At 43.5% G+C, this 12,231-nt stretch overlaps 1 protein-coding gene across 1 annotated transcript; it reads right to left on the bottom strand.

Annotated features, from left to right (window-relative positions):
• Positions 1–2,413: 2,413 nt before the first annotated feature.
• Positions 2,414–9,850, bottom strand: sinhcaf (SIN3-HDAC complex associated factor). The gene is made up of 6 exons (XM_018729914.2): positions 9,729–9,850; positions 6,930–7,069; positions 6,307–6,406; positions 5,590–5,713; positions 5,228–5,378; positions 2,414–4,442 (listed from the first exon to the last, which is right to left on the bottom strand). Exons 2-6 carry the CDS (start codon positions 7,055–7,057, stop codon positions 4,199–4,201), a joined length of 747 nt encoding a protein of 248 aa, XP_018585430.2. The 5' UTR covers positions 7,058–7,069; positions 9,729–9,850; the 3' UTR covers positions 2,414–4,198.
• Positions 9,851–12,231: the final 2,381 nt, after the last annotated feature.

Raw genomic sequence — 12,231 nt, 5'->3', positions numbered from 1 at the left:
CCAGCAGGCCCCACCTAGTACCTTTTTATACACCCCCACCGCGGGGCGCCCCGGCCGCCCGGAACGTATGGATCTATTATGACGTCACCGAGCCCAAGGACCGCGAGCCTTCCGCGCGCCTCGCTCTCTCACTTCGGTGCGGACGCGCTCTTCAAGCGAGCGATCGGAATAAACGTATAAATGAGCGTCACAGTAATACGTGCGATGAAGTTTCTGAGATTTGAACATATAGTGTCCTCTCTCACTAGAGGGTTGCAGGTTCGAGTACCTCAGCTGCTGTAGTACCTATCGAGCCGTAGAATTGAGGTAGTAGAATACCCTGTATAACTGAAACATTGTGAGTCGGCTTGAGGAAAGGTGTCACACAAGTTTTTTTTTTAATTATTATAATAATAATAAAATGAACGTCACTGTTACACAGTTCAAGGCCCTGCGTTAGTTTTTCCATTGCATTTTTTCCTTGAATAACACATGGGACTTAAGTATCCAGTGATAAAAAGATTTGCACTAGTAGCCTTTCATCCTGTAACATCCAGACAGGGGTCATAACTGCATTACTTTGATGTTTCCATTTTTTTTTTTTCCTTAGAATGATAAATCTGTCATTTGTCATAGAAATCAGTATTATGTTTGTGAGGATGTTGATGATGCACTGTTGCACTGTAGTTCTTTGTGGTTGTCGCCAGCACTTCTTATCCTATAATGTGGATGTTTATGTTTGTTGTCCTGGCAAAAGACATTAGTTTCCATCATCTTGCTGTTAATATCCAGTAGTTCTCATGGGAAAAAGTGGGAAATGGGGGTGATCACAGTCACATTCCCCTTGTATCAATACAGTAATAATACCCTGCTGTACAAATAAACCAGTCTGAAGTTCATTACCTCACCTTTTAAGGCAGCTGGGGCAAAGGTATCAGCTAAACAACTGTAATACATGTCTGAAATAGTCATTATTTTACATCCCTGCCACTAAAACAGTGAGGTCAACTATCAGTACATAGATAATATTTTTCCTCTGAATTGCCCACTTCCCTTGAACAAGTTTTTGGTTAACATAAAGAACAAAATCTCAAAACTTCAAACTTTATTCTAGTTTATACCTGCTAAATTTTGACAGTCTCACTTGCTTATGAATAACGCATGCATAATGCAACATGAAATTGATCATGATTACCACTTATAACTCCAATGTAGCCTATTTGCACAAAAAACACAGGAAAAAAAAAATGAACAAAATTTCACAAACTACTTTTATTGAACTAGTAAAAAAACGTACAATATGTATAAAAATACAAAACTTGCTTCATATATTTCTAACATTGTCAATACAAAGTGCATAGCTACCATACATGCCTGTACTACTATAGTTAGGAAACTAGTCTAGCAAGAGTTTGTGGGAAATAAATTGTTTTAATGAAACCAAATTTACAGTCCTGATCTCCCAAAGAAAATCAATTTATAATCTAAATGCCAGTTAGAATATGATCAATGAGTCTTTTTTTAAACCTCCCAAACAAATCATTAATTCATATGATGATACAGAAACAAGTATAACAAAATACAAGAGATGCAACACCAGTAGGACATTCTTGACAAATCTTTGCTGGTGGTAATAAAATCCAAGCCTAATTCATATAATATAAATATTATATCAGAAATATTTATATCTCTAAATAATGCCAATAGTGGAGAGCCTTACACAAAAATGCTGCAATTACATGACTGAAATATCACTTTTTAAATATGAATTTCTCTAGTTTACACATGACCTATGAATGTTTCATGACAAAAAAAGCACAACCAGAAAAAAAAGTGATTAGAATAAATATAAATAAATAACAGCAAGGAAACTGGTACAGCATTTCCCAGAATAAATATGTACATAAAACCCTCCCAGACATGCAATGGGTGAAAAAGACACACACAAATGGTACCATTTTTAGTGTCTGTGCATTAGTTTTTTTTGTACACAAATACGCTGATTAAGTGACAATATTATGGTGCGATGTTACAAAGCTTAAATACTCAGCTGTCAACTGCATAAGTGTATTCAGAGGAAAATTTAAATAGCTGCCAATTTGCAAACCCGTCTCTTCATATCCGTATGGTACTGTGCCTACAGGCTGACCTGTATATTTTATTGGCATGTAATCTGAACACTGCTACATTTATTCTGAAACGTTAAGCAGTTCATGATTCATAAATGCTTTATAATCTTAACTGCGGAAAGCCACTGATCTAATAAACAAATCACACTGCAGAATTTCTACTAGTTATACGCACACATTGGCTGAAGCTGCTGGTCCCAGCGAGCCAGAGCCTAACACAGGGTGCAAGGCTGGAGGGGGAGGGGACTCACCCAGGACGGGACACCAGTCCGTCACAAGGCACTCCAAGCAGGACTCGAACCCCAGACCTGCCGGAGAACAGGACCCAGCCAAAGCCACTGCGCTACTGCACCCTCTACAAGTTATACACAGTGTACTTAATCTAAATTTTAATACCATTTTGTACGCAAATTCAAAGAACTTTAAGAATTGGACTTAGTGTTAACTTGTTATATTGATTCCAAGATATCTGTTGTATGAACATCTTTAGAAAGCATTTCATCAGCCAGCATATTTATGAAAGGATACCAACTACACAGTCTTCAGCACCACCTCCTGGTGAGTAAATATTTCAAGATATTGCTCAACCATGATTATGCAGTTTACAGATTCTGGAGTGTGGATACACACAAAGAATACAAATACATAGAAATAAAAATCAATGAGTATTATATAGCTTTGAAATAATTTAATACTTTTCATAAGCATAGCTAACCTGAAAAATAGTATTAAAAAATGTGAAACCCAACATCAGGAGAAGCCACGAGGAGAGTGGACGGCTCAAGGGAAACTCACTGCTTGGAGGCTAACGCTGTTTTTGTGAAAAAAGTTGGGTCATAGAAAGTTGTATAGCACTCGTCTTAACCAGTGCTCTTAGTTTGGTACTGGATTATTTTATCATGGTTGTTTTAGGAACACCACCACACAATGACAGGGATATCCTTACATAAGAGGCCTGGTTCCTTAACCACTTAAGCACCATCTGGTAAGAGCTAGACCCTCTTCATACTGCACCCCCTTTCAAAAGGTAGGTTACAATTCAAGGAAATGAGTATGACGGTAGATTTTACTTCTAAAGTAGCAAAAAATGGATAGTACTAGTGTAGCTATTTCTCCTATGATGTACATGCAATAGAGGGATGAATCTGTCTGCCAATAGCATCCAATGGAAGCGTGTGTGTGTCTACATATACACACACACACACACATCTACAATGACTCGTTTTTAGTAATATTGATTCACAAAGGGGGTTAAAGGGTCCAGACCTGCCCTTGCCGAAAGAAAACTATAGGACAGATCTCTAAGTACAGTGCTTGGATGGTGGGAAACCCCTGCATTACATCTTTTTTATATTTTATTTAAAATGTTTATTGTTGCAAAGCATAAGGCCAAAATAGAGTGAAGACATTATTCCCTTCCCAAAGACCATGCAATGGTTTCCATCATGCAACTTAAGATATCCTTTGGAAAAAGCTTTTGTCCAGCTGTCATGCAGAATAACCAATATCAAAAATCACTCAGTCTTTCTTAAAGGCAATGGCTGCTCACTGAGGCATAAACTGAATTAAGTTGGCCCCTTAATAACCATGTCCAGAAAGAGTACAATAGTAGGAAATATAACCTTGGAGAAAAAGTTAAGGCTAACACTTCACAGTCTGAACTAAGCCTGTCTGCAGTTGATGACCATTCTCAGATCCTGGGCTTTGAGTTCATACGTACAGAGCAGGTTCCCAGCAAAGGCAAAGAGCAGGGAAAGGCTGGTTTCAGTGTTATGGCTCTGTTTTGGAAGGATTGTGTGCATGTCCATGCAGCTCTGTGTTTCTGTGATTAAGTCCAAAAGTGGAGCAGCAAAGTGCTCCAGTGGAGTCCCAGTATATCATGTTGAGGGGGGGGGGGAAGAAAAAAAAAAAAAAAAACCTCAGATGTCAAGGAAAGAACTACATAAAAACACGAGTCTATGTGGCTCAACAAAGGAACATCAAAACACCAATAAAAGGAAAGGTCCAACTCGTCTTGAAACGAAGGCAATCTGAGGCAACTTCTTTAAGTGATTCAAGACCAAAAAAAGCTCTCTGAAGTTTCCTTAGTTTCACCACTCTTCATCCTCTTGCACATGCTCCTCATCCTCCTCTTTGGTCTGAGAGGGTGACCGCATGCTTTGGGATGGCAGACTTTCGCTGCTCTCTTCGACCTTGTGGCCTTCCTGGCCTTCCTCCGCTTCATCTTCCACCTGTTGTTGCTGTTTCTTACGGCAACAGGGCTTGAAGAGGTGGGGATCGATCAGGACCTCTCCAAAGCGCCCTTTGTAGATGGTCCCACAACACACCTTCTGCCTGCAAAACAAGTAGATCCAGCAGTGAACACAGGCAAAACTGGGACTCCAGTCAATGCACAAGACAATCTAACACCAAAGTGGGTGCCTCACAGTGGGGAGAGGGGGGGAAAAAAAAAAAAAAAAAAAAAAAAAAAAAAATCCCAAACCAATAATCGGAGCACAAGCACATCTGGAGGAAGGCTGTGCACATAATTGCCAGGTTTGCACTCGATCATAAACGGTCTGAAAAATAGTTCTTAAAACAAAGGTCTTCTTGCCAGGATGCCAAGTTGGTGGCGAGCTGTTGCATCTGGCAAACGTTACAAGGAAGCTGTGAATTCAGAGATTATACACAGACCATTCTTTTTACCACACACAGCTATGAAACAAGCTTGTCTGAGGACAGGAGGACAAATTGCAAACAGATGAATTTAAAGAAGAAAAATCAGGGGGGGGATGATGACACAGACTGGGTCACATGTTGTGCAAAATACATTGACATCAAGACAGATTGACTTAAACCTTGGACATGGCAACAAGAATGTGGAAATTCAAGTTTAGCATAAATCTGTGTGGGAATCCATACAAAAGTCTTCAGTAAGATGCTGAAAGGAACATTCTGCAGATCAAATCCTATCTGCAAGAAAGGCCGATCCAAGGCCTTAAAATTTAGAGCTAGGGAGATTATACACAAAACATGCTCAGCACCACAACCCAGTTTGAAGGACCAAGTTCCAGTTAAGATGGGTTGTGGCAGGTCTATGTTTCACTTCATGAAATGCCATAAAAGAAGTCCTGCATTACCTCTTCCAGTAGGTGAGGTCAAGGAAGGAGAAGACTGGGGAACGGGAGGAGCCAGATGGGAGCTCGCTGTCAGACCCCTCGTCTGACTGGTTACTGTAGCTGGGAGACTGTGCTGGTGAAGCGCTTGATGTTGTGCTGTGGGCATCAGAGTCTGGTGGATGAATATAAATGTCTCAGGGTCTCCGGTCCCATTTGAAATGCACACATTTGCAAATGTACCCACAATATTCCACCACGTAACGAAAAAGGTGACAAAGATCAGGCGCAATCGCTCAGTTAATGCAGAAAAACAGACAATGGTCTATGGAAAAAGCTGCTGAGAAATAATCCTCAGCATCATAGTGCACAGAGTAAGGGCTTACAAAGTCTCTTGAGCTCCTTCTGAACTCGGCTGATCTGGCCAGGCCGTACTCTCCTTGCTAGCGACTTCACCTTCTTTGGCCTCACCGTGGTCTTCAAGCTTGGTCCACCTCTAGCATCAACCACCTGTAGCAGAGCATACAGAACCATCCAGAAATATTAGCCATAGTACTGATACAAGTGTCAGAACAGGATGGGAGAACACAGACACTACAACTTTAATGCGCGAGTGCTACTTCAGTGGTCCAGTATTGACATCAAGCCATGTTTTACTGCAAAAATGTTTCCCATGGGTACAATAAAGTGCAAATATTAACATTAGAGAGTCAGTCCACTGATGCCACAGGTACAATGAAATTGTCATTGTCAGCTCTGATAAACATGCTTTTCCACATCATCTGTGACAAGAACTAAGAGTAAACATATTTAACTAATGCCTATACAAAGTAGGTCAAAATAAATCTTATTCAAACACATATCCTGTATATAAACATTAGTAAAAAAAGTATTTTGAAGGCTTTTGAAGAGCATTTCTCTGTTCAGCACTAAGCAAGCTAAAAATACCTGGTACTCAAACCTTGGCTATGTGTTTCTATTTTGGGACTTAAGTCTACATTTGTAGAACGAGCACATGGTCTGCGTCATCGCACTCGGCCCTGTTTCTGGGGATTTCAAACTGGGTTTGTGGCGGGGACAGAGTGCAAGGTGGAGCGCCGTACGTGATTCCAGTTTTTCTTGGATCCCACCGGGAGCTTCTTCCAGCGTTTGACCAGGAGGACACAAGCATTGCAGATCTCCCCAGAGCGCGTTTCTCCAAGCCTGTTGGGAGGTCACACAGCACGTCCCATTAAACACAACCTCCCGAAGTCACTGTTGCTTTAACAGGAGATAAGGGGTGCTGGTTCAGAGAGAAAGGCCTAATGTGCGTGTCCAACACATCCAACTCGAAATTACGCTCCAGAACATCCAGTACTGCACAACAATGGTGCTTCACATTTATTTCCTCCGTAGGCCTGCTGACTCACTTGTTCCTGACTGAGCCAATGGAACAGACTGGAACCATCCCATGTCTTTTAGAGCGAATTTGTACAGGCCATGTACTGTACATCACAATTCTCTTGGAAGAAGGTTGCGTTTATTTTTTTTTACATATGAGTACTGGCAGTAGATCTTCAAAGCACAGAACACAAAAACAATCGTATTAGGGAGACTAGAATAGTCTCAAAGGATAAAGGTCTCGATAGCCCACCAATCTTTATAACATCTGCATCTCAGATTGGATGCAACCGCAACACGGCGTTTGAATTATGAAGGTGACCCTCCGTGGCCGGCGCGCACGTACCCGAAGCAGCTTTGGAAGTCCCGCTCGTAGCGTTTACTGTCTGTAAAGCGTGAGCTGGAGGATTTGGCGCGGCAGATGCAACAGCCGTCTATACTTCGGTACATCTTCGGCTTATGGAAACCAAACATTTTCCTTCAAACCTAAGATGTGGAAGAGGGTTAAAAAAACAATCCTGTTAAGATAGCTTTTACATTTTGTTTCTTGTTGTATTCATATTAATGGTATTACAAAATGTCATGAACCCCTTGTCTATCTATGAAGATCACATTAACCAGAAGTCTTAAGGCATTTCAAATTACTTTCACGACACACTTCCAAACTCTTCAATATCTACAGCATCAGCTTTCAAAACAGCTTATATACTACACCTATTTTATAGGTAGTCATTAACCTTTATGATTAGTGATCGTAAATTGCCAGTAAAGTGGGACTGTGTGAATGAGAGAGAGAGCAAGAGAGATTCCCTGGTGATGGACTGGCATCCCATTTAGGATGTACCCAAACTAGTCTTCTGCCCCATGTTTCCAAAACAGGCTCCAAACCACCAGCAACCCTGACTTGGACAGCCGGTCAACGAAAGTGAGCAATTATTCCGCTTTACTCAGCTGACACCTTCGTCAAGGATGAGCCATGACTGGAATTAGCATTAGAATTGTTTACCCACTTATACAGCAGGTGTTAATGTTCTAGGGTAACTACCTTGAAGACAAATACACCATCAGGAGTGGGGTTCAAACCAGCAACCTTCAGATTTCAAGGGAACAACCCTAACGCTGATCACTTAAAGCAGATATATATATGTGCTGAGCTTATATTTGAGCAAAGAGTCATGCTGGGCACGGGACGTACAATGGCCTGTAGAGCCCCGGGGCGCGCGCGAAGCACGCTGGGTGGCAAACAGCAGCGCCGGTGCCGTGACCCACATGAGGAGAAGTGGGTCAGGCGTGGCGTCGCACACATGGTGCGCTGACTTAATAATACATAAATCACCTCTCGGGACACGGCGCGCTGCTGTTGCACCACAGGAACGAAGCCCCCCCTCCGGAGTGTGAGGCGAACAGTAGTAACACGGGACCTGCCGCTGTAATTTCACTTTAATAAACGTCCGGAACGGAGGGGTGTGTGTGTATACTGTAAGTGTAACTCGGAGCCGGAATGCGAAAGTGAAAGCTGGGCTCCGTTTCGCGTCGACCGAGGTGCTAGTGCTAACACTGCTCGCAACAGTCCCAGAAACGGCATGATCATAAGAGCGGGCGCACGTGCCTCCCAGCGGAGCAGCACAGCGGGAGCGCGGCGCGGACGGTCGGTCCAGCGCGCGCCCGGGCCGCCACGCGCTCTGTGGAACCCGGAGTGTGACGTCACTCAAACATGGCATCGCACTTCAAAGAGGGCCGACGGGGGGCGGGTGCGGACTGCGGGGACCTGCGGAACGATGTCTTCCTACCGATTACTTGTGGGGAGAAAAAAAAAAAAAAAAAACACAGAAGGAACTCCGCACATGGAAGTACGGCCGACTAAAGTCCCCGGACAATTGCATAACCGTTAAACCGATTATATTTGACGCAAGAAGCAGTGGTTCTTGTGATGGCTCGAAATGCGCCAGAGAGAGCCTCGCGCGTGGAGAGGTAGAGGGACACGTTCACCGCCCACCCTTGACCGTGGAAGCGTGGCTCCGCATCGTGGGCACCCGATCCCGCCCGTTTCCAACTCCCTTTCGCCACAGTGCGGCCCTTCGCCTGTAAAAACCGTCATTCCGAGTACAGACGGGTGTCAGAAACCGTCAAAGTCGCAAGTGTTTATGAAGCCGTGCGTGAGAAGTAGGCGAACACACGGTTTGCCCCTTTGTTTTGCGCGCGCGGCGCCGCGGCTGAGCGCACGAGACGTGCACATGATCATGTAAACACTGAACTTCAGAGCACATATGATCCGTCCATGCGACACATGTAGCGCAAAACCGACAGCGTGACTCAACACCTAAGCACGCGGAGAGTTAAAAGGACGGTGCACTTCGGTGAATAATATAATATGCAGAGAGAAATGAGCAGATGCCGCGACACGAGGAGCGGGGAGACGTGCGCCATCGCATCTCAGAGTGTATTGCTCGGTGTCCTGGAATATTATAAACTAAAGTGCTGCGATGGCGCGTGGCACTGCACGTTTCTCGGCGTAAATACAGACGGACACGCCGCTTTTCAAAAAGAGCGCACTCCTCTGAGCTTCCCGCACAGGACAGGCAGTTTATAATACTTAGGAAAGAGTGATCCTCCTGTCACAGCAGCAATCGGATCTGTTCCGAGAATCAGTGACCGAACCGAACGCGTGTTACCACGGAAAACACACACAACCGTTCGTTCACTCTCTTCCCACGAGACGCTGGCTGGCAAAGTGCACACGCGGACAGAATACTTCAATTTGCGTGTCCGAAATAAAACTTCAGGCAAAGGCACATGTGTCTATGCGTTTGGAAAGAAGTGGCCCGTAGCGATTTGTTTATTATTTTTCACTTTCGCATTCCATCTCTGGCCGAACAACCCCGTGCGCGCGCGCTCCACGACGGCGCGCGGCTCAACCTCCACCACGCCACACACCTCGTGTTTAAAATACCCACAAACTTGCGAAAAGAAGGTCCTATTGACGATCCTGCGTATACGATTACAGCTTCAAAAAGTAGACACAACAATAAAATCACGTCAAATAACTTCTTTGAATGACAGCATCCGATTAGGGCAGATTTAATAATAAGAATTTTTAAAAAAACGAAGCCGGAGAAACTGTCCATCGAGCAAGCCATCATCTTACCGTGATGTTACACAAAAAGTAGTCTGTAGATCCGAATAAAATCTAAAAACCCGCCGGAACAAGTGCAACTCATTCAAGTCCACCACAATAATAGAGACACCGCTCGCTTGTTGATGTCTCACTTCCAGTGTCTGGGAGATAGTAAATTGTTTCGTTTTGCGCATGCGCCTTTCCCACGCCACCATTTTCTAATTTTCTTCAATCAAACCAATTTACATACGTGTCTGACGTGTGTCTGCGTCTGCATTCTGTTGCCCTTATAAGGAAGAGAACATTGCGCGGGAAATGGGGGCTGGGACTAGTTTCCATGGTACAGGCACTGCGGTGAGAGTGTGCGAGCTGGAAAGGCGGAGCACTACACTTTACTATGGAGCAGCAGCAGGAGCTGAGCGGAAGAAACGGCTCGCTTGGAGTAGTTTGTCACTTAGTTCTGGTGGAAGAAATAGTGCACGTGGGAGTAGTGCGCGCGACTCGTGGAGCGTTTTAAATTTTACAGGTGCCTTTGAAATATTAATTAATCCATATATGAGAGGAATTTAGAGACTCAAAAAAAGGGAGCGTGCGGTACGGACCCGTCTTCAAAATCACAGAGCAAATACTGCTTGTGGTAAAGTTAAAAGTATGATAAAATATATTGAACTTTCCAAATTCTGATGTATAAATATTGTAAATATGTAGAATTGACTCTCAAGCACTGCAGTTTGGTGTATTTGTAAATTATATCAACGTGGCAGTGTGACTTGTACATGCAGGTGTGTGGAGAGGAAATGTTTAAAAACTTTTGTGTTCTGAACCCTGTGCCTCATGAAGATGCTGAACCAGCCCGATTGCTGCTCTCTCCCACTCCAGGTTGGGTTATTAGAAGCAGTTAGTGGTGACTGATGGTGAACCTCTTCACACCATGTTACCAGTTCAATGTAAACACTAAACTGCTTACCCATAAAGGCCTTGAGCCAGGCTTACAATATGAGCACTGGAAGTCAGGCGTGACCGATGGAGCTCCCCAGCTTGCACGCTACCCATGCTGGCTGACTGAAGAAGAAGGCTGGAAGTATCATCAATGACACCTCACGTCCCAGTCACACCCTGTTTGAACTGCTGCCTTCTGGCAAACGGTTCAGGATGATAAACTCTCGCACCAACTGACTAAGGAGAAGCCTTCTTTCCCAGAGCTGTGGCCTCCATCACACCCTCCCTAGCCAACTGGAGAAAACTGATTACAAAAGGCTACTGCCAAGCTCCATTACTGCCCCCCCAAGGCTGCTAAGGACTGAGAACTCCAAAGTTTTAATGGACAGCTGGTAGCGGAATGGTTAAAGCTACCGCCTTTGGCTCTAAAGGTCAAATGTTCAATCCCCACCTCTCCCTGTAGGGGTGTGTGCCCTTGATTGAAGTACTTACCCTAAATTGCTCCAGTAAAACAATTACCCTGCTGTATAAATGGGTAAACTGTAACCTTAACACTCTAAGTTGCTTGGGAGAAAAGTGTAAGCTCAACATGCACTTCTTAAGTGTTCTTTCTGCTGCTCTTGTTCTGAGGGCTGCCACACAAAATTTCATTGTATTGCATACAGTAACAAAGTCCGTCCATCCATCCATCATCAACAACCGCTTGTCCCGAGCAGGGTCGCAGCGAACTGGAGCGTAACCCGGCAAGGCTGAAGGGGGAGGGGACGCATCCCAGACGGGACGATAGTTTGCTGCAAGGCAACCCAAGCAGGGCTCAAACCCCAGACCCACCACACAGTATCTTATCTTTTCAAATACAGTATTCATTCATTGGGATGAAATTTAGAAATTACAGTATCAACAAAGAAATATTCAATGCATGTTGCATATGTGGATGTGTCCGTTGTGTGTCCTTATGGACGAAAAGATGAATGCCTTTGAATGGACGTGTCCCTTTTTGCAAGTGAAGCTGTGCAGGCTCTTCCAGTGACAGCACTAAAGATGACTAAAGGATGACCAACAGCCAGATAAAAATCACAGGCCTGACATTTAAACTGATGTACAGAGCATCTTTAATGAAATATTCCATAAATACAACAACATAACGGTGATATGTAGAGATCATATACAGTTAGACTTATGAATCCATTGCAGTCTATGAAGTTCGTTCACATTGATGTCCTAAAATGACAAAAACAATGAGGGTTCTACCAGACTAAGGACAATATTTTGAAAATATACAGTGCACTGTCAAAGATTTCCTTTTCCCAGAGCTCATTTATCCAAGTATGTAAAATACACAAGTAACCAAAAAGTATAAGAAATAACACAGTAGAACCTGCAACTCTGTCATAATTCTCATTTTAGATGAGGAATTATTTTCCTCCAAAAGAACAACAAATATCTCAATATTCTGCAACAATAAAGCAGCAGGACTGTGCATTAACAGGACCAATATTAGAAAGTAATGTCAAAATCCTAGATGTGGAGACCAAGCCAAACAAAGGTCTTCACTTTAAATTGTTAGTTTCAAAGCAATAGTAAGTTTTGGGGA

Source organism: Scleropages formosus, chromosome 21, assembly GCF_900964775.1.
Source record: "Scleropages formosus chromosome 21, fSclFor1.1, whole genome shotgun sequence".
In the NCBI taxonomy this organism is placed as follows: Eukaryota; Metazoa; Chordata; class Actinopteri; order Osteoglossiformes; family Osteoglossidae; genus Scleropages; species Scleropages formosus.
Note: the sequence above shows the minus strand (reverse complement) of the source record. Positions and strands in the feature narration are given on the sequence as shown.

Coding starts and splice junctions, on each gene's coding strand:
- sinhcaf (XM_018729914.2), bottom strand. CDS start 7,057: ATGTTTGGTTTCCATAAGCCGAAGATGTACCGAAGTATAGACGGCTGT. Junction 5,379..5,589: donor GAAGGAGCTCAAGAGACTTT/GTAAGCCCTTAC, acceptor TTCATCCACCAG/ACTCTGATGCCCACAGCACA. Junction 4,443..5,227: donor GACCTCACCTACTGGAAGAG/GTAATGCAGGAC, acceptor CTTGTTTTGCAG/GCAGAAGGTGTGTTGTGGGA.